Below are 24,446 nucleotides of genomic sequence, written 5' to 3'. Positions count from 1 at the left end.
TGTGGTCTATTAGCTCAGTTGGTTAGAGCGTTGTACTAATAACATAAAGGTCACAGGTTCGAGATCTGGAAAATAATTTTGGGCGACTCAATTTTTTTTTTCTTTTTGGAAAATAATAATATTAATAATAATATTAATTTTATTTATATTCTTTTTGAAGAATATAAAAAAGTTAATTATTATTATTATTGTTATTGATATAATAATAATAATAATAATAATAATAATAATAATAATAATAATTATTATTATTATTATTATTATTATTATTATTATTATTATTATAAATAAAAAATTTGAAATGAGTGGCAAAATTGTAATTTTTTAAAAATCAGGGGCAAATTCGTAATTTCATTTGGAGGGGGGGGTGGCGATAAAATGAAAAGGGTGGCGAAATTTAAGGATCGGGTTAATCAACTTTTTCTTTAATAAATCGTTAACAAATTATTTTTACTAAATATCATTTTAGTTTAAATAATTAGTTTATCAGTCGATATTTTCAGTTGTTCAAATTATTCAATAATTTTAATCAATTGCTCCAACTAAAAGTTATTTGCTAAACAGACAGTTAATAAGTTACCTGATATTCAATTAATTTAGTCCCTACTATAAATTTTTTTTGTTAAATTGTGTTCGTTATGGATGTCATACTCCATGGTAAAAGCGAGGAATTGAAAGGGGACTCTAATTCAATTATAGCTACAGTATAGTAAGATTGATTACAGTGTCAACTTGGTAATAAATTTTTCATCAACATGATTATAATTTTGGATAGAATTTATACTTACGAACTTGAAGATTTGTTTAGATTACTAATATTGTCACAAATTTAATACTCTTAAAAGTGTCTCCAAACTTTCCTTTTATATCATTTCTCTCAAAAGTGCTTGAAAATAGGGTCTTATTGATCTTTTGTTTGTATAGATAAGATAATAAGAAATATATCGTAGATGTTGCAACTTGCAAGATCCCTCAGATTATATCTTGTGAGAGCGTAGATATATGTAACAAAATTTCAAACTATTCCCTCTATTAATAGAGTATTGATATATAATCATCCTCTTTTTATATGCACAAAACTATATATGTCCATATAAAGTCATGTCTATAAAATCAACTAAAGCACTGCATTGTGAACATGCACGTAAAACTAGTGTTGGTCAAACAAGTGCACTTATCCTCAAGTGAGAATACAATGTTAAACAATGTCTAGAAATTATTGACTAGCTTACAATTTCTTCCGATGCTTGAACGACCACTAATGGCGGCCCTAGAAATGAGTGTTATAGTGCTCGAACGAGCATCTGGTCTTTCGACATTTTGTTTTCGATTTGTTCAATTTGCTTGGATGAGCACTTGAACGCTAGGGTGTGCATTCTATTACCGCAGAACAATCATTCTACTTTGCTAATCCACCTCCTCAACTAATGCCGGAGAATTGAGGATGAGAGATCGTAGAGGATTGTGAACACGAAAACCATACTACCTTCTCCAAGCAAATAGTTTTAGATTTTTAGAATTTGAAAATTATAATTGTAATATGTATATTTAGATGATTTAATATTTATATTATGATAAATAATATTGTTCTAGACTAGAGAAAATTTGGAAACTAGGAGAGAAAGATAGGGAATGAAGGCACACTCCACAAGGAGGCCAGCTTTTGCGACCTACTTTCACAGTCTATTCTAACAAGTTATTTTTCTAATTTGATCTCTACAAAGTTTTCAATTATATATTACTAATATTATTTTATATTTTCTCGGTTCTCTTAGTTATTATTTTTGGCTTCACCCCATCTCCTACCAAAAATCAAAAAAATAAAAACAAATCAAGTAATTGTTATCTTGTTATTCGCTACGTGGTTTAAGAATCGTAACAAAGAAAGAAAACCCAAAGTAATGTAAAAGATTACCACCCAATCAATTTAAATTGTAAAGTGATAATAAATTTAGGTATAATCTAATTTTGTTTTTAACTCAATAAAAATAAATATCAAACACTCCCATTAAATTTATTTACATTGTAATAACAATAATAATAGTCAATTAGTCATGTATATATTTGATCGGAATAATGAGACAAACATGATAAATATCTACATCAATAAAACCATATATCTAAATATTGGCCTTTATCCTCATTATTTTTATATCTAAATATTGGCCTTTCTCCTCATTATTTTCATGAAAAACCATGTATCTTTGTATTATTATGCTCTACTCCATAATGTACTACCTATATTATTATAAATTTTAATTATAATACTTGGCAATTACTCAAGCTCTATTATCACCAATAGTGGTCCAATGTCCTTTAATTGTTGTCTTGACTTATAATTGTCCTTGAAAACATCTCAACCATGCATCAAAGTGTTAGTTATTAGTCATCTTTCACAAACATCAAACTCAAACTCAAACTCAAACTCATACATCAACTATCTCAATCCTTGTGAAAGCACCCACAAACCAAGAGTTTATATTTTATAATTTATAATTCATGTGATTAATTAAAAAGAATTTCTCTAAACATTGAATTTAAACAAAGACTTATCTTGAGTGTAATTATGGCCCACATTTAGGGTTAGGCTTTATGACTAGGAGTAAAGCTTGTTTGCCTTTTTGGGTAAATTACTTTTGTCACTTGTTTAATCAAAAACAAAAAGCTTCTAAATTTGTTAAAGGTGATTAGGAATCATGATTAGTCTTTTTCCCTAGTGGAAAAAATTTCATTTGCTGCGGTTTTTGGCCATAATATGCTGCGGTTTTGGTCCTAAGCATTAGTGATAGCAGTAAATGGCCTATTTTAAATGCTGTGGTTTTAAACCACAGTCCACAGCAGAAAAGTGCACCAAATGCTGCGGGCCAAAAAAAACCCGCAGCACATAATTTAAGACTATATGCTGCGAGCCTCCACAAAACCGCAGCATATAGTTTAAGACTATATGCTGCGGTTTTATGGAGGTCCGCAGCATATATTATAATTTTTTTTTCTTTTTTCGTCTAATACTAATAATAATCTAATAATAATGTACAATGTAATAAACAATGATTAATCCAATAATCCAATGATAATCACAAATAATCACCAATAATCTCTTTGTAATAATAAACTCTCGATCGTATATATAATATAATAATATGTACGTATATATATACATTAAAGTCCTAAAAATCTAAACTAATTACAATTTACCAAGAACAAAAATTAGCAAGATACGTGGCAATCTTGTCTTTTAATTCGCGCATTTCTCCATTTCTCAAAGGGCGTGTTTCCCTAGGAATGTCGTATAAAACCTATAATATAATATAAAATTAAAAGATACATAAACATTAGATTTTACCAATAATAGTAAATATATATTATAATTTAAGAACGTAACAAATACTTATGGCATCTATGTTTTCGACTCCAACCTCCTTCACGGATTTTAAGATATTGTCCATGTATTTGAGAGTGTATTAGCCGCAATCAACGGAATTAGAAGGTTGTTGAAAACACTAAGAGAAAATAGATGTTAGTGCCAAAAAAGCTTAAAAACCCATAAAATCTCAACTTAACATGTAATTTCTAGCATATGACTATGATTTTCAATACTAACCACTTCAACACAATAATATATACCACATAGTGTTGTGTGCCAAGTTTCGTGCAAAACAAACCAAGTTTGAGCTACTTTATGCGCGAAAGTGCCAAAAAAGCAAAAAAACGCATAAAATCGCAACTTAACACGTAATTTCTAGCATATGACTATAATTTACAATTCTAACTACTTCCACACGATGATATATACCAAATAGTGTTGTGTGCCAAGTTTCGTGCAAAACAAACCAAGTTTGAGCTACTTTATGCGCGAAAGTGCCAAAAAAGCAAAAAAAAACGCATAAAATCGCAACTTAACACGTAATTTCTAGCATATGACTATGATTTACAATTCTAACTACTTCCACACGATGATATATACCAAATAGTGTTGTGTGCCAAGTTTCGTGCAAAACAAACCAAGTTTGAGCTACTTTATGCGCGAAAGTGCCAAAAACACTTAAAAACCCATAAAATCGCAACTCAACACGTAATTTCTAGAATATGACTATGATTTTCAATTCTAACCACTTCAACACAATAATATATACCAAATAGTATTGTGTGCCAAGTTTCGTGCAAAACAAACCAAGTTTGAGCTACTTTATGCGTGAAAGTGCCAAAAACACTTAAAAACACATAAAATCGCAACTTACCAACTAATTTCTAGCATATGACTATGATTTACAATTCTAACCACTTCAACACAATAATATATACCAAATAGTGTTGGGTGCCAAGTTGCGTGCAAACAAACCAAGTTTTGAGCTACTTTATGCGCGAAAGTCCAAAAAAAGCTTAAAAACCGATAAAATCGAATAGTGTTGCATTGTGTACCTTTACTGCTGTCCATTTCGGAAATTTGGCTCTGGATATAGATCCCATTTGTGCACGCACTTTCTTCATTGTGCTGAAACGCATAGGAAAAGTAATACTATATATATATATATATATATATATATATATATATATATATATATATATATATATACATATATATATATATACATATATATATATATATATATACATATATATATATATATACACATACATATTAAGCATTATAATAAAATATTAAAATGCGTTGCAATTTAAATTAATAAGTGCTTATATATTTAAAAACTATGTACCTGTACCACTGGCTCCGGATTTTTTGCAACGGAGTACGTGGTCTCCGGTGTGGGGTTTTGCCCTTCAGGGGTATTAATGGGCTGGGGTGCTACGGAGGTAATGGGCTTGGGTATTGGCTCGACCGAAGCGTTAAGATTCCCATGTTGACTTTGCTGATCCTCAACAATCAAGTTTGCCAAGTCAACAGTGGGTGCTCCCATCTTCTGCAACACAAGTGCCACCTTGGCGAGAACGTCCTTCATAATTTCTACTCGGAGGGTTGCTACTTCATCAGGTGGCATCGTTGGGGATTGAGTAGCAACACACTCTTTGCCGAATGCCTTCTTTAACCCCACGCGGACGCCTCCTTTTCCAACTACCCGCCTTCTATGGTCTTTCCCTAAAACCATATGCAATGCGTCAACATTGCCTCTTGGGGTGAACTCCCCCGTAGCTTTTTTTTCCTTCCAGCTCATCTGTTCAAATAAAAAGTGACATATATAACAATTAGTATAAGTAAATTTAAGCCAAAAAATACAAAACAAATCAAGAATATACTTTATAATTTCAAAACTCACCATAGCATCAACAACCTTCTTTGTTCCCGGATCAGTAATTGTAAATTTAGCACTTGCATCTCGGGAATGAAGTCCGCAATACCAATCCCGCACCCGATCTCCTGCAAGAGTATTCACGGATGCGGAGGTGATCGTATATGAGGGCGTTGCTGGACTTTGATTAGGGTATAAACCCGCATCCACCCACTCTTTTCGGACCTCATCGTACGTTTTTGGGCCCAATCGATGGTAAAACTTCCTTTTGCTTGCTGATTCAGAAGCTTTACCACGCTTTTCCTAATTAATCAATGGAAATCGAATGTCATATATTGGTTTAATGATTGAATCAAAAGAAGTAAATTCAAATCAAAAGCTATAATATAATATGGAATACTTACAACTTCAATGAGAGTTGTTCTTTTGGCAACAAAAGCCTCCCATTCCTTCTTTGATATGTGACCTCATATTTCGTAGGGCATCTTCGAAGGTGCTTGCTCTCCACCTTCGTTTCCCGTTTTGACCTTTTTGGTCGTACGGGCACGCTTCTTCGTGATCCAGCCAGTTACTAGCTTGGATTTGAAATCTCTGATTCTTTCAGCAACAGCTGAAAGAAACACATTCTTCTTCTCCTCATCGCTCTCGATGTGTAAAAGATTCTACAAAAAAAAAAATTATATTTATTAGTGTCAATTAAATTAATTTTAAAATGAAACTAAATGAATAAAAATAGTAAAGTTGCTCACCACAGTATCATTCTATAGAGAGTTCTTCAAACCTTCTGGAACCTCGTTCCATGCGTACAATATGGAAATCTTGCGGATACATGGGCCCACTTGTTTTCCATATTGCCTACGCCATTTTCCACAGGGTTGACCCAATGCATTGTATTCCAAATGCATGGGTTCTGTGACTTTGAGGTTTTTCGTAGAACCTTGCCCTTTTCTTTTCTTACTGGTAGTGGGAGCATCCATTGGTGGGGCGTCTTCAATGTCATAATCATTGTTTAGTGGTGGAGCATCTTCAGCTATACGCTCGTATCTCACAATTTGGTCCTCTTCAGTGTCATGACTATGTTGCTCATTATCCGAGGTCTCAATCTTGGGGACAATTTTGTCTCTGAAAAGATGCATTGTATATCAGTACCTGAAAGTGTATGAATAGAAATATATTAGAACATAAGAATATGACTATGATTTACAATTCTAACCACTTCCATACAATAATATATACCAAATAGTGTTGTGTGCAAAGTTTCATGCAAAACAAACCTCTGTCAATAAGTCAAAAACATGAGGACGTTTTCCTAACTCATCCTCGACTCCTTCCATCATCTCATCAACATGATCCACATCCTCATCGACATTTTCTTCATCTGTCTGATCATATCCATCAACATGATCTACTACATCCTCATTGACATCAGCCACATTATTGACGTCCTCAACAACACTTTTCTCTTTGTAAACTCCCTCCTCACCATGCCAAACCCAAACATGATATTGAGGCCTAAACCCACGTCGAAGTATGTGCTCCCTAAGGTTATCAACACTATCTACCTTTGATACATTGCCATAAGTGGCACATGGGCAATAAAAACCAACTCCCCCCGTCCTAACTTGATGTTCAACCGCAATACTACAAAATTCTAATACGCCATCAATAAATTCTGACGATTCAATGCTTTCATACATCCAAGAAAGATCTTTTGTCATCCTAATTAGTGTGATTTAATTAATTCAAAACAAAATTAATACACAACTTTTAACATATATACTTATTTATAACAAACATATTTAACCCTAAAAATATATACTTATTTATACCAAATCTATTTAACCCTAAATATACATACTTCATATTCTAATTCTATACTTCATACTTCAATATTAAGCACTACATTGTAAATAAAATCATATTCTAATTCTAATAGTTAAAGACATAAGTATAACAACAAACCACATTTTTAACAAATTACACAAATATTTAACAAACTAATAACATAAACTTGAATAATGTAAAATTCACAAATAAAATGCTTTAGCACTAAATTACTAAACTACATGTTAAACAATAAAGATATGAACTTGCAAATTAGTAAAATAAATATAATAAACTTGATTTCGTGGGTTATGTTATCTACAACGAAAAACAGAGAAACAAAATTAGTATACAAACAGTTGCCATAATTTTCGAGTGTTTTCATGAATATCTTGCAAAACTTAAATGCTTAACAAATTAAAAAGAGAAAAAATACCTTAATTTCGTGGGTTTTGAAGATGAACAACACCAAAGTCTGAAATTTCGAATTGATGAACAGTTATAGCCGTGGGTTTATGAATAAGAAGTAGCAGTGAACAAGAAAATGTCGTGCGTTTCAAAGGGTTTCAATGGGTTTTTCGAGTGAAAAGAAGTAACAAATATGTCGTGGGTTTATGAACCAAGAAGTACCAGCGTGAAGAAGAAGATGCAACAGTAGCAGCCGTTAGAGTGTTTTATGAAAATTCTTCGTGTGGGTTTTATGAAAACAGTAGCAGCGTGAAGATGGGTATAACGTTAAGAGCAAGAATGATGAAGAAGAGCAAGAACTAAGATGATGAAGAACAGGGTTTTTTGAAACTGTGGTCGAGTTTTTTGAAAAGATGAACGTATTATGTTTAATGCATGAAACAGAAGAGTACGTTTTAAGGCGCGTTTTTGAAAGTATTAAATGCTGCGGGCAATAAGAAAACCGCAACATTTAAGTGGCCAAGTGATTATATGCTACGGGCTAGGAAGAAACCGCAGCATTTGATTGGATTATTTGCTGCAGGCTAAGAAGAAACCGCAGCATTTGATTGGTTTTTTTTTTCTAATTCTTTTTCCTATTTTATTGCTGCGTATATAAAAAACGCAGCAGATACGTTTTTTTCCACTAGTGTTTTATAGACTTGCAAAATAAATACACTATTTGTTATTTTTTTTATTATTCATTTATGTTCAAATCTCAATATAGATTTAAAAGTCAAATAATTTTAATTTTAGAATTTTAAAAATTTGATATTTGAAAAATATTCTTTAAAATGAGTTTACATCAAAATCTCATAATAAATTAATTTATATATACTGAAAAAATTAATAGTCAAAGTTTGACTAAAATTTATATATTTCAAAATGAGATGTAATTAAAAGAAAAATATAATTGTAGGTGTTACCTTTTTCTTGTCTATAAAGTGTTGTGTGCTTGACTACCGACACCTAAACGTATTGAAAAGGATGCAAATTTAGAGGGTGAGGATGTGCCCTATCTAATAACATAGAATTAGGTGGTAATACTATCCTTGGTACACACAATGCAATGAGTTAGGTATTTGTTTCATTTCTTCTACGTGTAATCAAAGTATATGTAGTCCTTTTAATCTTCTAACATGAAATGATGCAATGCACTTATATTGATCTTCAAAATATATTCAAATCCATTCAAAATTATTATTTTTATTGCTTTTTAGGTGTAGAAAGGTAGACATAATTAATACATAAGCTTATTAAAAATGATGAGCAAAATGCATCTATTTATACACAAATGCATCAACCATTCATATGCTCTTTACATGTAACATATACATGTAAAATTAATCAATTTAATTAAATTTTTGTTTTAAATCCTAATTAAAACACCTCGTCAAACTATACTAGTAAGTCCTACACTAGTCCAAAGAGGTTCTTATGTAATAGATCGACACTGTTTTAATCAATCGGTTACTTATATGTGTGACCTCTTATGATCCGATTATAGTAGCAGTATATACTAATCTAATTAATATACATATCAAAGTTAGTTTCTAGCAAAACTCTATGAGCACCTAATGTAATCGAATGTATTAATCTTTACAATTCATTCTATTTATATTTCGGTTGTTAGAGTTTGATTTTTAAGACATTTATTGCCTTCAAGATGTGGCTTTCACAAGCACACCGTCCATGGAGTCATAATAGTTTTCCGTATTGCTAAATCAATGTCTATTTGAGAGCAAAATGAAGAATAATTTTTTGCAAAACACTAGTTTATTTTGTTGTCCTTTTACTTCCAATGAGATGAATATTGTACGAAAATGGCACATTCATCCAATGTACTATCATATCTTAAGCTACCATATGCCAACATTGAAACGTTTAATCTTGATATAAACTTACCACACGTTGAATACTGGTCTACAATGCGTTTATAACGTTTAATTATTAGGATTAAAGTTATACTATCTTTTTTTAATAGCTATACTTCCTTTAAAAATCTCACATGAAAGAGAGAAATATAGCTATTAAAAATAGTAGAAGTTATATATAAAAATATTCGTTCACATAATATATGGGAGTTAACTTCGCAAAAAAAAAAAAATTTATTGAAGTTATTACCTAAACATAAACATAAACATTATGAGTATATTTTAACTAAGCTAAGTGATATTCTTTCTTCACTATAAGATGAGATACAGAACGACTTGTATTATACATGAGTTATAGCGCAACTAATATATATTATGAGAATAAGAATTCTTTTTTTGAGGTCATCTCACCAAGTGACGATCTTTTACATGAATAGCTCAAAAAGATAAAAAAAAAAAAAAAAACAAAGGTACATGTGTTTTAGGCTTCACACGTTATACTTAATTAAAATCATAGATATTTAATTTGCTTTGATATGGATAGGTGTGTTTGGTTAGTTGTAGAACAATCTACATGAGGCCATGTCCCCCTACATCCCCCCCTTAACCACTTCAAGCTTTGGTCTCCCATTTGGGAAATTGTTAGGTTAATGAAATGATATGTGAATGCATGCATGTGATACTACACTTAAAAGAGTATAATTACGTATAACATTCGTATGACTTCCCAAGGCAAAGTATCCACACTAATACTTACATAATTGGAGCAATTATTTTGATCTACTACACAAAGCAACCACGTTGAAAGAATCATCTAATTTTTTTTTATCGTTATAGGGTTAAATATGTAATTACAAAGTCAAAACGCAAAAACAATTGGATCGGTGAAATGTCTACTACACCAATCTGTATGAGTTGTTTGACTGTCCGTAAATCTTTCGATTTAAGACAAGAAATATGATTAAGTACTAAAAGAATACTCGACAAGTATTGAGTTAATAAAAATGTTGGTTTTCTTCCAACATGTCAAGTCTTCAAATAACAGTCGGACATTGGTGTCTTTCAAAATCCTTGAAATCTTGCTTGAGTGTGAGGTAAATATACAAAAATAATAAAAATGACAAAAAAACCCTTAAAATACAATTTGAAAGGAGCAAAAATACATATTGAAATGAAGTGTATGACATACCCTTTCTTAGTTTTTCTAAGGATCAAATCAAATAAGTTTGTACTCGTATGTACAAACAATATAATATATGAGTAAATATTCGTAGGCACTATAGGTACTTATTTAGGCTAATAATCTTGATAGATCTATATGTATGATCCAACTTACGTATCTCATTTGTTTTTTTATAATATTATTAATTTCTTTTAATTTTTATCTTATTTTTAATCTTTTTTAAAAATTAATAAAGTGTAATTTTATTTAATTGATCTAGATATAAAAATTATTAATATCAACTATTTACAAATTTTTAATATATTCCCTCTAATTCAAAGCAAATGTCTCTTATTTTTTTAGGCTAATTCATTCCAATTATCTCATTTTTATTCGAATCCATAATTTTTTACACATGCAGACAGTTTTTTGTTATGGTCACCTCCTTAGTTTGTACATATAAACATCTTTTTTGGTAATTTCCTCCTTAATTTGTATATGTGGACGCCTTTTTATGGCAATTCTCTTCTTAATTTGTACATGTGGAAACTTTATCATCGTATATATATGCTCTTAATTGTAGATGTAAACACCTTTTTATTGTGATTCATATATTACCTTAATATTTGTACAATTTCAAATGAGACATTTACTCTAAATTGAAAAGAGTATTAAATAAAGATATTAAAACTTCAATAAGTGTATTAGCATGTGTGTCAATTATAGGGCCGTTCCTAGGGGTAGGCAAGGAGTGTCGCCGCTCAGAGCTCAGCATATATTGGGGGCTTAATTTCATTCTAATTTGTGAGTCTACACTAGAAATTAATTGGAAGAAGCCACGCTTGAGAGAGGAGGCAGAAGATGAATCTTAAAACAAACAATTTATTTAAATATAAAGAACCTCGTTACTATTATTTTTTCAAGTACCTATTAAAGAGAATCGATCTTCTATAGGGAAGTTCATATTTATAATTTTGCCTAGGACCTATAAAATATCAGAAACCAGTCAATTAAATATAACAAAAAGACGTTAGTATTAATTTATATTAAATCGTACATCAATCAAGATCCATACATCATGCAAAATAAATTAGAAAATTCACAAATTTAAAAGATGGATAGTATGAATAGTAGTAAAAATTTCACCAATACTATAAATGTGAAAACATGACTCTAAGAAGTCAATTGAATAGCCCATGCCATACGCACACAACACAAGACAAGAAAAAAAATTGAAAAGTGAAGTTTGGGAAAAAAAGACACAATAATAAATAATAATACATAAAAAAGGTTATAGCTTGTGTTTCTGCCTTTCACTCAACCTCCACTACAACTTTTTGTTACTTTCAGTCGGTGGCGGATCTTTTTAAAACTTAAAAGCGTGCACTTGTTCAAAATTTTTGGGTTATTTAAAATTAGATCGATATAATTTGTTTTTTTTAGAAATTAACTTAATTAAAAGGTTTAAGTTGATAGTCGAAGTTTTAAAATATATTATATACTCTACACATTGTCTTATATGGGGATCTTTTGGATTAAAAGCGTTGATACAACATATTTAACTTTAAATAAAAAGTGTTTGAGAGTATAATTTACAAATAGGATATTGAGAGTTTAAAACTTATGCCCTTTTTAAGTGATGTCCTAAAATTTTTTTTTATTTGGATAGTTAATTTGACCCTTTTAACTTCGAAAATTTGAAAAAAAAAACTCTTTCTAAAAAAATAAATTATTAAATAAGTTTTGAAAAATTTTAATTTTTAAAATAAACGTCTTCATGTCAAAGCTAAAGTCAGGTATTTGTTTGCTCTTAGTAACAGTAAACAAATAAACTGATCAAAAAAGTCAAAAAATTTTTTGTGCTGTTACTAACAACGAACAAAGGAAACACAATTTCATAGCGGTTAAAGGAACAAATATATATAAAAATCAACAAGTAACAAACATATGCCATTGTTATCAATTTGATCGCTATTAGTAACAGTGAACAAAATCGTGGTAAATTTGTTTCTCTCGTTTGCTATTAGTAACAGCAAACAAATCTGATCTTAGATTCGGACACAAAAACACTTATTTTGAAAATTAAAATAACCTAAAACTTATTTTAAATTTTTAAAAAAAATTTATTTCATTCCATTTTTGTTTTACTAACGGGCTTACGGCTCAAGGGCTCAAGATCCCACAGTTTAAGTGAGCCTTTGAGATTTTTAACAACTATACAAATTCTTTTACAAGCTGTACTTTAATTCTTAGTAGGACTTGTCTATTTAAACTTAACGTTAGCCTCCATTTTCCAAACTCCAGATTTTCTTTCTGCTATTCCACTCTTCATTTAACCAAAAACTTCATTATTTGAGTCTAAAGAGAGTTACAAGTGGCAAATCTTCGCATCAATGTCTGCACAAAAAGGTGATTCTCTACTACTTATGCTACATTCAATTAATATTCTCTTGGGATGGTTTATCCCATATTGACAAATTAAAAAATGGTGTGCACATTTTATAAGTTATTGGAACTCTTCTTTCCATTGCCATATGGTTTTGGGATGATGTATATATCCTTGGCTTATGAAGTGTTTGTACCTCGTGTTTTCCCGTTAATATGCTAGCATTCACGATAAGTCCAGTCTAATTTAACATATTTCATTATACGATCATTTCATTAAAATAATTATAAGTTAATTAAGAATATATCGTATATCCGATCCTATGGCTATACCATCAATTTAAACTTTTAATTATAAGTTAGTTTCGTAGTATAATATCAGAGTACGGAAAATTAAGGAATTTGAATTTTCTCTCATTATAATTTTTGTAAAATATTTTAGCTTTATATATTATATAAGAGGGCATATACTGTATAGTAAAAAAACTTGTGATTAAGAGTTGATGATAGAGTATATATGATATACTAAAAACTACAACCATTTAATTAATCAAAATTATCCTTATATGATCTAAATTGTTTTCCTGGTTTCCATATGATATTGTTATTGAACAAATATAAGCATTTTACACTTTTATTTCATTGAGATTGCTACAATTAAATTGTTTGTGTCAGAGCTTCTTAGATCAATTGTAGTACTCACAATAGACGTAAAGAGTACATTGTGTTAACTTGGATCTTCGGGTCCTTTCGAATCGGTTCAAAATCAGGTCCTCTATTCTCATTGGTTTTATATAATTGTAAATCTATTTTTAAATTGGATCAAATCAAATTCGGTTAAAAAGTCAAGTGAATAAAGGGTCGTTGAGTTGTTTTGAATACCTTTAAGTATACATTATTATGCTCCTAATTCCTAAACATTCTCTAATGAAATAATTATATGTTGTCAAGGAACCAATTCAACCAAAAGCTTAAGCTGATGGTAAAGGTCCCAGGATATCTAATATACTTCAACACCCCCAATCACACGAAAGCCCTTTGGGCTAAAATGTGTATGCAACACAGGTTTTCCTCATACCTGACGCTGAAAATTCCACTTAAATGAGGGGTGATTGAAATTAGATTTGAACCCGTGACCTCTCGCCACGTTGGCTTCTGATACCATATCAAGGAATAAACTCAACAAAAAACTTAAACTGATGGTTTAGGCCCCAAAATTTTATATTCTAACATAATTTCATATTTCGTGAAAAATTGAATTACGAAGACAAAGGAGAGCAAATGAAGTCGTTGTATAGTGATGATTTCCAAGCAATGTTGGAGAGAATAGAGGAAGAAGACAATGAAGAGAAAAATGGACAAATAATGAAAAAGAATAGATTAAGTATTGAAAAAGTGAAAGCATTGGAGAAACATTTTGAAGAAGAAAACAAATTACAACCAGAAAGGAAAGTGAAGATAGCTGAAGAAGTAGGGCTTGAGCCAAGACAAGTTGCTATTTGGTTCCAAAATCGTCGTGCTAGGTGGAGGACTAAAAACTTAGAAAAAGAGTATGATCATCTTCGTGCTAATTATGATGCTCTTAAGCTTAATTATGGTTCCCTTCAACAACAAAAGTGTTCTTTGCTTCAACAGGTATTATATCTGATTTTAATTTTTTTGATTTCAGATTATAATGGACTATATTTCAGATCATGTTTAGTATTAAGGGTTTACTTAAAAATAATATGATTGCGTAAATCTGACCGGCGTATACCTCGCATAAGTTTTTGTTGGGTTTGTGGGTTTGTTAAGTTATATGCACTTTTTGTTTATTACACGTAGGTTTGTGGGCCCATGCCCATGAGTGGCCTGTGGTTGTGCCTATATGAGTGAACCTAATGAGTGATTATGTGACGAATTGTCATGGCCTAATCGTTACAGATGATATTTACTTTTAAGGGTCAATCAAAAACAATATGATTGCGTAAATCTGATCACCCTAAACCTCGCATACGTTTTTGTTGGGTTTGTGGGTTTGTTAAGTTATATGCACTTTTTGTTCATTGCCCGTGGGTTTGTCGGCCCCGCCCACGAGTATCCTGTGATTGTGTCTATATGAGTGGGCCCGTTAGGTGATTATATAACAAATTGTCATGACTTAATAGTTACAAATGATGTTAATCTCTATGGGTCACTCGAAAACAATATAGTTACGTAAATTCGACCTCTTAGACTCCATATAGGTGAGAGTCACTTTATGGTGTTAGGAGTAGGGATGGTCATGAGGCGGGTTTGGTCAGACCCGGACCCTTTTATTTTTTGTAGATCCAAACCCGGATTCGAACTCTAAGGGTCCAAAATTTTCAGATCCAGACCCAGATCTTCTGGGTCTGATGGGTCTAGAGTCCTTTATGGGTCTAAAAAGCTCTTTGATTTGTCACATTTGAACCTTTTGTCACATTTTACCAATATTTAATTCTAATTATACATCCATAGCGTCATTCATATACGCTTAAATTCTATTACAAATAATAGTTCGAGTCCATAAAATTTAAATACAAAGTAATTACTAAAAACACTTGTCCAAATTGCATAAAACTAAATATTATATATATATATATATATATATATATATATATATATATATATATATATATATATATATATATATATATATATATATTAGCGTTAACAGTTATCAATTAGCACATACTATATTATATATATAAATAGAAAATAAATGGGGTATTGGGGTGAGGGCAGAAGTCATTAAAATAGAAAAACGTCACAGTACTCACAAAATAGTAAGACAATTTAATAATTATAAGGGTCTGAGTTCTGGTCTACGGGGCGGGTCTAGGATCCGGGTTTGCGTTCAGACCCTCGGACTCGGACGCAAACTCGGACCCGCCAATTATTTGTTGGATCCATATTCGACCCGAATCTGATAAGTCTCCAAAAAAATAAGATCTAGACCCTTAAAAAGGGGCGAATATGAAGCGAGTCCAACAAAGTTCTGAACCCATGACCATCCCTAGCTAGGAGAAATAAATTGTTGTATTGTGATTTGTGAGTAGAATTATGGGATTGAGTTGTTGTACATTTTGATAAGTTGGCCTAGTAAGATGGTAAAAGTGTTGTTTACATAGCTTAGCTTGTTTTAGTAGGAAATAAATAAAGCACCTAGCTTATAGTTTTGAGATTTTGAGTTCTAACCTTATTAGTGGCACTTAGAGCTAACTAGGTATAGGATTTCTCTAACCTATTTTTAAACTCTCAAGTCTCAAGGGTCCAGCTCAGAACGGGGAAGCAAAAACATACCTTAATTTTTAATTAAGGTCCTATTTATTTTAAATTTAAAAAAGTTAGGGCCTATAAACAAGTATTATAGTAAAACAAAATAATAAAATAATTAAACTATATTGATGGTGGCCAAACTTGGTTAAGTTTGCCAAGAGGCATCTTTGATACAATTTAAGCAATAAGTGAATTTAATGAAAACAAAATACATGTTTTTTTTTTTTCTGAAATTATAGGGTAGGCTGAGAGAAGAGAGATTATGAGAGATTTGGTATCACAATTTTACCAAAAAAAGACAATATTTATTCTAATTAGACAATTTAATTTTCAAAATTAATTAAAACACCGACTATTAGAAAATGACTTGACTGTTTTGTGTACGTCATATAAGTATTTAGTGCGTGGTAGTGCCTATGGAACATAATCATGTTCAAGTAAGGTGTTCGTAAATTAATTAATTAGTAATACAGCAAAGTAATCATTTTATTAAAACAATAATTTAAAAGTTAAAAATTATAGGTTAATATAGTGGTTATGTATTTTTCTTTTTATCTTATCTAATGATATGGTTTTAAATTTTAATTCTTATCACTAATAGAAAATGTTATTTTTCTTTCCTCTTTATCTAACCTATTGGGTTTCTCTAATCTAACCTTGAATAAAAAAGGTTAATATTGTCAAGGAACCATCTTAACCAAACGCTTAAGTTGATAGTTGAGGCCTCAGGATATGTTATGTACTCTAACACACCCCCTCCACGAGAGCCCATTGAGCTAGAAGTGTGGATGCGCATAGACGTTGAATATTCCACTTAAATGAGGAGTGGTTGAGATTCGAACCCGTGACCTCTTGTCACATTGGCTTCTGATACCATGTCAAGGAACCATTTTAATCAAAAGCTTAAGTTGATGGTTAAGGCCCTAGGATATGTTATGTACTCTAACAAATATTCTTCCATTTTCATATTTATATATTCTTATGTTTATTCTTGAAAAGTCTAAGAGGTGATTAATATGAACTTTTTAATGCTAAGTAATGAATTTAATTACCATTAACCTATATTTTTTGTTTGGTATAATATTAGGTTAACTTAATCCCTTTTTTAAGAGTAATGGATACTCTTATTTTGTTACCACTTATTTATATAAAGTAACAACTAACAAATTCCCTTTCTTTAGATAGTTGTTGTCTTAAGTATTTTCCTTATATTATTTTACCAAACAAAATATAATTATAACCCTTAACTTTACGCTTACTCTTCTTTATTATTTTTTATTTTTATTATATTTATATTCCCGTACCAAACAGCGTCTCTAAGAGTGCAAAGAAGGATTAGTAAAGGATTAACTTGTTTTAGTACTACTTAACGAACAATAACAACAAATAGGTCATAGGATTTAGGAGTACCACCACAATTGCATGCCACAATGCGAATTCTAGAAGTCAATTCAAAATCTAACTTTATTTAATTTGGACGGTTCCTGAATCAATTAGCATTTAGCTCGTGCATTGTATTCAATTCACCTTGACTTTTTTTTTAGAAAGTTATGTTTTAAGAATGAATAATAATATTGAAATATACGAGAATTAGATTAAGTCTGAGTTGGAATAAATATAAATTTTTTCAAATAATATTTTGAATTTGACTCTCATTTAATTTTATTCCCTTAGTCTATTTAATAATAATAAAAAAAGTTACTTATAAACATAACTAATGAAGTTACAATAAGGCCATATATAATTATATATAACTTCCAATAAAAAACATATGCTTATGTATTTTTAAATGTCAATTTACGCAAATTGATATAAATTTTATTTAATATACTTTATGCAAATAGAGGGAATATTCAATAATCAAAATTATATCCAAGACGTTCATATTAGTAACTAAATTTTAAATTGTATATAATAAGTTTCAAGATAAGTCTAGTCTAGATAACCCACCTAAATCCAAGTAAATAAATAAGAATCAAATTTTGTGTCAATTAAAGTAAGTATTGTTTTTCACATATAAGATCTTCGAATTGATACTCTCTTGGCCCATTTATTCTCTCTGTCTATCTTATAATATACTCTTTTCGTTTTTATATGTTTTTAAATAGAATTTACGAATTTTAGTGTCAAATTGTGACTAGAATTTTTCATTGATATATAAGAAAATACATATACATCTAGGATCTTGTTAGATTCGTTTCAATATATATTTTCTAAATATCAAATTTTTAAAATTTTTAAAAACTCACAATTAAAATCATTTGATTTTAAAATTTGCATTAGGATCTGCTAAAAAAGTGAATGAGAAGAACATTTGAAAACAGTATTAAAAATATTACTAATAATCAACATAATATACTAAAGGAAACTTATCTATTTTTATAGGCAAAAGCTAACAAACCCCCTAGTGGCGTTAGTTAAATAAAAACAGTAACATATTTGAAAATATTTGAAAGAGTATATTGGATTACAAAATTAAAGATAGAAATAATTTGATGTATTTTGAAGCATAAGTTGATGATAGATTCTTAATTTGATGATAAATTAAACAAAATTAAACATAAGTATATTACCATGATTTATCACCTTCATCAACCCAATATTTCACTTAAAAATAGAGTTTGAGTGAGGGAAAGTAACGGGTTATCCATATTGTGCCCCTCTAGAGTTGTTCCATTTGTTTTTTCACACTTATCGAGGTAACATTTTGACTTTTAATTTTTCTAATTATTCTTAATTAAAAATTATGAAAAGCTGGTATTAATAATTCTTGCATTGAGACGAATAAAAAAAGATCTTATTTAATTATATTTTAACTTATAGATTAAAAATAAAATGAAAATTAAAAGAGATTAATAATTATAATAAATAGTGATAAAAAGCAAATGAAACAACTTTAAAAAAAAAAAAATTAAAGGGAGTATTAGATAACATATCCTTATTAATAAATGCTCCAAAAATGTTTATTAGCAAGATCCATTTTTATATGAGAGGAAAATGGCAATGAGTGATGGTGTAAATTTGTAGAGGAAAAGAAGAGACGCGTGGAAATAAAGGAAACATATTCTTATTTTTACATAATACAAACTTTACTTCGTTTGATTTTTAATAGTAGTTTCTTATTATGAGAGTTTCCTACGAGCAATGTTGTTATACTATGGAAAAAGAGAAGTATATATTCCATCTACCCCCAAGTAGTAAAGGGTGTTTATTTATTTATTTAAATAATTTGTGAATTACACATTTAAAATTTAGTATTTTTGTAAATTACAGTCTTAATGTTTAATTTTTAAGAATTATAACCACCTAAGTATCAAAGTTTACAGGTTCAGGCCAAAAACACAAAACTCCAACCACTTAACCTAAAATTTCGACCATTAAAATGATCGAAATTTTGTGTTTTGCCCTGAACCTGTAAACTTTAATACTTTAATAGTCGTAATTCGCAAAAAATAAACATTGAGAGTGTAATTTGCAAAAGTGCTAAACATTAAGTTTTTAATTCGCAAATTATTCTATTAACTATTAATATTAAAAAGTGGTAATAATAAATTTCATTGAAAAATAAACATCGGAGTTTTTATAAATTTTTATTACCATATAATATTTTAATTTCAAGTTTTAATGGATAAGAATGTATTACGTCAAGAAAAAGAATTGTAAGAGTATTACAAGTTTGATCACAAATCTTATTCCCTCCTATTTATTGATTTAGGGACATTTTTCTATTAGGTCAATACATTAATTATTTCCTAATTTTATTTTTGTCATTCTTTTTTATTCTTTTACCCTTACTACAATAACACAATAACACATAAATATCAATGTTCGTTAAGGAAAAAGAGAGTTTTCCACCCACTTTTAAGTGGTTCTCCTCGGCCCCACGTCTCCTTAGTTTTGGTGTAAAATTCAAATGTCCCTTTATCAATAAATAGGAGGGAGTATTTAATAAATTTCTAAGCTAATTTATACTCCCTTCGTCCTTTTATATTTGTCCACCTTTCTATAACGGCTAATTTCATATGTTTGTCTACTTTAGAATACTTTTCATTTTTAGAAATTTTTTTTCCCAAATATACCCTCTTAATCCCTCCCATTTTCTCCAAATATACTCTCTCTATATTAATGACAATGATAATTTTCTTTTTCTTTATTTTATCTTTAATTTAAATGTTTTTCTCTCTCATAATACCAATACAATCATTAATTCACACTACTATTTAATTAAAAAAATACCCAATTACTATAAAAATTATAATTTTCTTAATTTGTGTAAAAAACCCATAATAGACAATCTTTTAAGAACGGAAAAAGAATTAAATTTTCAATCTTATTCCTTCTATTAAATACCGATAAGTAAATGAATTGTAAGTATCTTATCAGTTACGTCTTTGAAATATGAGTATATAGATGTCATTTTTATATTTGAAATTGTTGTTTAATTATCTCATATAAATAATTATGAAAATGAAATACCATCTAAACTTGTCCTTGCCACCATTTTCCATTTCTAAAATGGAGCTAGCTAGGCAGCTAGCTAATTCCAGCATAAAATAATAGAGTGGTAAACCAAGAAAGCAAAGAGTATATTTGGCGAATCATTGTTCTATTAAGTTGTTGGCTGGTTTTACAAGATAAGTTGTTTGTATTAATTTTTCAAACCACTTGTTAATGAGTTCTTTAGTAAATACTATATTTGTTGACCGTTGACTGTTTATTTTAGAAAAAATAAGTTAAAAACTAGCTAAAAAGTCAAAAATTAATTAAATTTTTTTTATTTTGACTTAAAAATCATTTATCAAATACTTTTTAACTTATAATAACCAAAAGTCAAAAAAAAAAGTTAATAAAAAATCAATAGCCAAACACGCCAAATTCATGAATAGCATGACACAAAGAGAATTAAAGAATTAGGGAATAAGATTTGTCATGCAACGTACAATAAACAGACATCCCAATCAAATTAAATGCGCAGGACAAGTAGGTGATGCTCATTTAAGGAATCGATTAGTATGTATTAAGAGTAATAGGAGCATAGAAGTACCATGTATTGGAACCCCAACAAAGGCACATGATTTTAAACAGCCGTAAAATAATTTCCAAAGAAAATAATTTTAAAATGTATTGATAAATGATTTAGAAGAATGGCTGATAAACTATCATTTAGAACAACTCTCATTGACTTTTGAATAGTTGGTTTATTTTATTCTCTATATACTGTCAAAAATAAATAAGATCTTTATTCATGTTTCTTCATTTACTGTTTTTTTCAACGGCCAATTTAACTATTGTTCAATTTGATTATCTTCCTCCACTGGTCGTTATTAGACGTATTCAATCGGCTCGACCCCATTTTAAGCCCTTATTCGACCTATTTTTAGAAGGGCTATGTGTGGGACAGATTGAATAGGGGCTATACTACTAATAATACGAAGTGGGCTGAAAACGGACTGTAATGAAACGACACACCTTAGTCTTGCTTTCATGTATTGTTTGTCTATCAAATTGCCATGGACTACCAAGTAGGATATCACGACACACCTTTCTTAGCGCATACATGGATAGGATCTTAGATCACTTGTTATTATGGATTTTCTTTTTAAGAATAATGTCATGGATTTTTGCCTTAAGACTTATAATTATGTACTTTATCATAATAGTCAAAAGAACTAAATATATTATCTTCCTCTATTTTGTTTCATGTAATGATCTTCTAGGACATTTATGTTGCTTGAATTGTAAGGTGTTGGATCCATATACCATCATCAAATCAAAGAGGAAGAAAAAAACTACATAGGAAACATTCATCTAAGAATAAAAATAATAATCCATTTGTAGAATAAAAATAATAAGAATAAAAATAATAATCCATTTAAAAAAAAAGAAAAAAAAAAAGAGAGAGAGTGAATAGAAAATGCATTAGACATAATGGTGGTTTAGACCGAGAAATAAGGTAAGCTTCTCCTTAAGATTATGACCTTTTGCTTTTTATTTTGATTATCCTTTTGTTTTATGCATATCACCTTGCCCCTTTCTTCAGCATACTCTATATGATGAAAAAATGATACAAGTCAAACAACTTATTATTGGCTGAACTCTAATAAAATTCTAATATTAAAAAGCAATTACCTTTTACAAGTTTGAGAGTAACTCAATATATATAATTGTGATATATTGATAGTTAGGTTTATATTTTGAGTGAATAAGATACAATTTCAATTATTTATTAATATAAAAATTTCCCAATTACAACAATATTCTTGTATTATATGCTTTGTATACAAGACCCACCTAGGAGAGTTGACTGCATATAAATTCAATACGTTTCGTTTCATCTTAAAATCAATTGGTATTAAGAGGAGTAGCCTATCAAGTATCTATGTTAGTCAACCACTCTCTAATTCTTCGATGTGAGATCACGTTTGAGTTATTTTAATTTCCAAAATAGTTGATCATGCACCATGCTAATAGGCCATGACAATTCGTCAAATAACCTCACTGCGGCCACTCGTGTGGACACGAGATACCTGTGGGCTCAGGCTCACAAACCCAAGAGTCAAGAGCGTTGACTTGCACATACACTAGATGAGGTTTATTATTTTCCAAAACTATATGATAGTATGAGGAATAACTCACCTAATATATATACATATAAATTCACAATCCACTATTTTATCAATGTGGGATCTTGTACTTCTCACCATGCATCTCATTATTCATTAATTACTTGTAGCTTAAAGAGTTGAAAGCAAAAATAAAAGTACGAAACTCAAAAAGAACAACAACTGCAAGACTTTCAAGCAATGTGACAAGTGAAGAAACTTGTGCAAATGATGTGCCATTATCAACATGGTTAACACCATCTCCTTGTAGCACCACGTCCACGACGGCGTCGACGTGGGATCCATTAGCCATGGCATCATCATCATCATCACTTGATGGATTTCAGTTATGCAAAGTTTATCAAGATCACTTGATAAAAATGCAGGAAGAGTTGGGTTTACATACTATTTATAGTAATGAATTATCTGATAATTTCTTTTCAGTTGATGAAGCTCCTACCTTGCATTATTGGTACAATAACGATCTATTTAAGAATTAACTACTAGCTTTCTATGGTTGATGTTAATATTATATAAATAAATTTTTAATTGAAGTCTAGATAAATAGACAAAGAGTACTTATTCAGAAACTCATGTAGATGTGCAATAATAGAATTAATGGTCCATTTGGTCGGTGATATTAAACGGTGATAATGGGAATGAAAATCAGTGTAATTTTGGTTGAAAAATTTCTTTTGGTGGAAATTTGTAAAAAAAACTTGTGAAGATTTGTTAAAAAAAAAATAAATTTTTATGATGCGGTATTATTGTTGGGAGATGTGATATTAGGTGGTAATGGAAATTTGTAAAAAAACAAAAATTTTATAATCAAAGTTTCATTACCATGGAAATGACTTGGAATTTTTGATGAAATTCTACACTATAAATCATTTCTATTACCACCATATAGTACCACAAACCAAATGAGCCGTAAGGGTTTTAACTTGTGAAGATTGCTTAATTTATTTTGGTGGTTTTGAGCATGTGTAAGAGTACTTAGCATTTACAAATAGACATTTGTTCTTTTTTGATGTTATTACACGTACAACTAGACAAGTAAAAATTATCAAGCGAGCGAAATTCAAATCGTTTGTCGGATTTAGATCAACCCAAAGAGTTAATTGTCAATTAAATTTTTATCTTAACATTAAAATTTTCTCAATATGTATATAAGTATTTGTTTATATGAAAAGTATTTTCTTATAAAAAATAATCAATAGATTATTTTAAGGCTACAATAAAGAAATTTCTACTCTATATAAAAATAGATCTTGGTTTTCACTTATTTCCATCCTCTTACATGTCCACAAGGAGCTTCTTCAAGGACTTGTTCGAATTTATTATCTATTTTTAATATAGGTTAGGCCGAGAAAATGAGCGGCCTATGTAGATCCAAACACAAGACTTTTTTCTTAAAAGTAGCATTTGCTCTTCAACGGAGAAAAAAATTGATTTATTCAAATTCTATCTTTTCTTGATCATTAACCCATCAAAAATATATTTTCTCTTCATACGTCTATATCTTATATGACCAGTCGCTTTGCTAAAGTCTTATAAAAAAATAATGTTTATTTTTAATTTGAGGGACATAAATAACAAGTCTTGTTATCATCTCACCGTGAGACGA

At 29.8% G+C, this 24,446-nt stretch overlaps 1 protein-coding gene across 1 annotated transcript; it reads left to right on the top strand.

The window, feature by feature from the left end:
• Positions 1-12,761: 12,761 nt before the first annotated feature.
• Positions 12,762-23,871, top strand: LOC130818154 (homeobox-leucine zipper protein ATHB-16-like). Its single transcript, XM_057684214.1, has 3 exons — positions 12,762-12,962; positions 14,206-14,573; positions 22,951-23,871. Exons 1-3 carry the CDS (start codon positions 12,947-12,949, stop codon positions 23,317-23,319), a joined length of 753 nt encoding a protein of 250 aa, XP_057540197.1. The 5' UTR covers positions 12,762-12,946; the 3' UTR covers positions 23,320-23,871.
• The last annotated feature ends 575 nt before the right edge of the window (positions 23,872-24,446 follow it).

Source organism: Amaranthus tricolor, chromosome 7 (genome assembly GCF_026212465.1).
Source record: "Amaranthus tricolor cultivar Red isolate AtriRed21 chromosome 7, ASM2621246v1, whole genome shotgun sequence".
Classification (NCBI taxonomy): domain Eukaryota; kingdom Viridiplantae; phylum Streptophyta; class Magnoliopsida; order Caryophyllales; family Amaranthaceae; genus Amaranthus; species Amaranthus tricolor.
The sequence above is the reverse complement of the archived record's forward strand: the minus strand, read 5'-3'. Positions and strand labels throughout refer to the sequence as shown.

Coding starts and splice junctions, on each gene's coding strand:
- LOC130818154 (XM_057684214.1), top strand. Junction 14,574..22,950: donor AGTGTTCTTTGCTTCAACAG/GTATTATATCTG, acceptor AATTACTTGTAG/CTTAAAGAGTTGAAAGCAAA.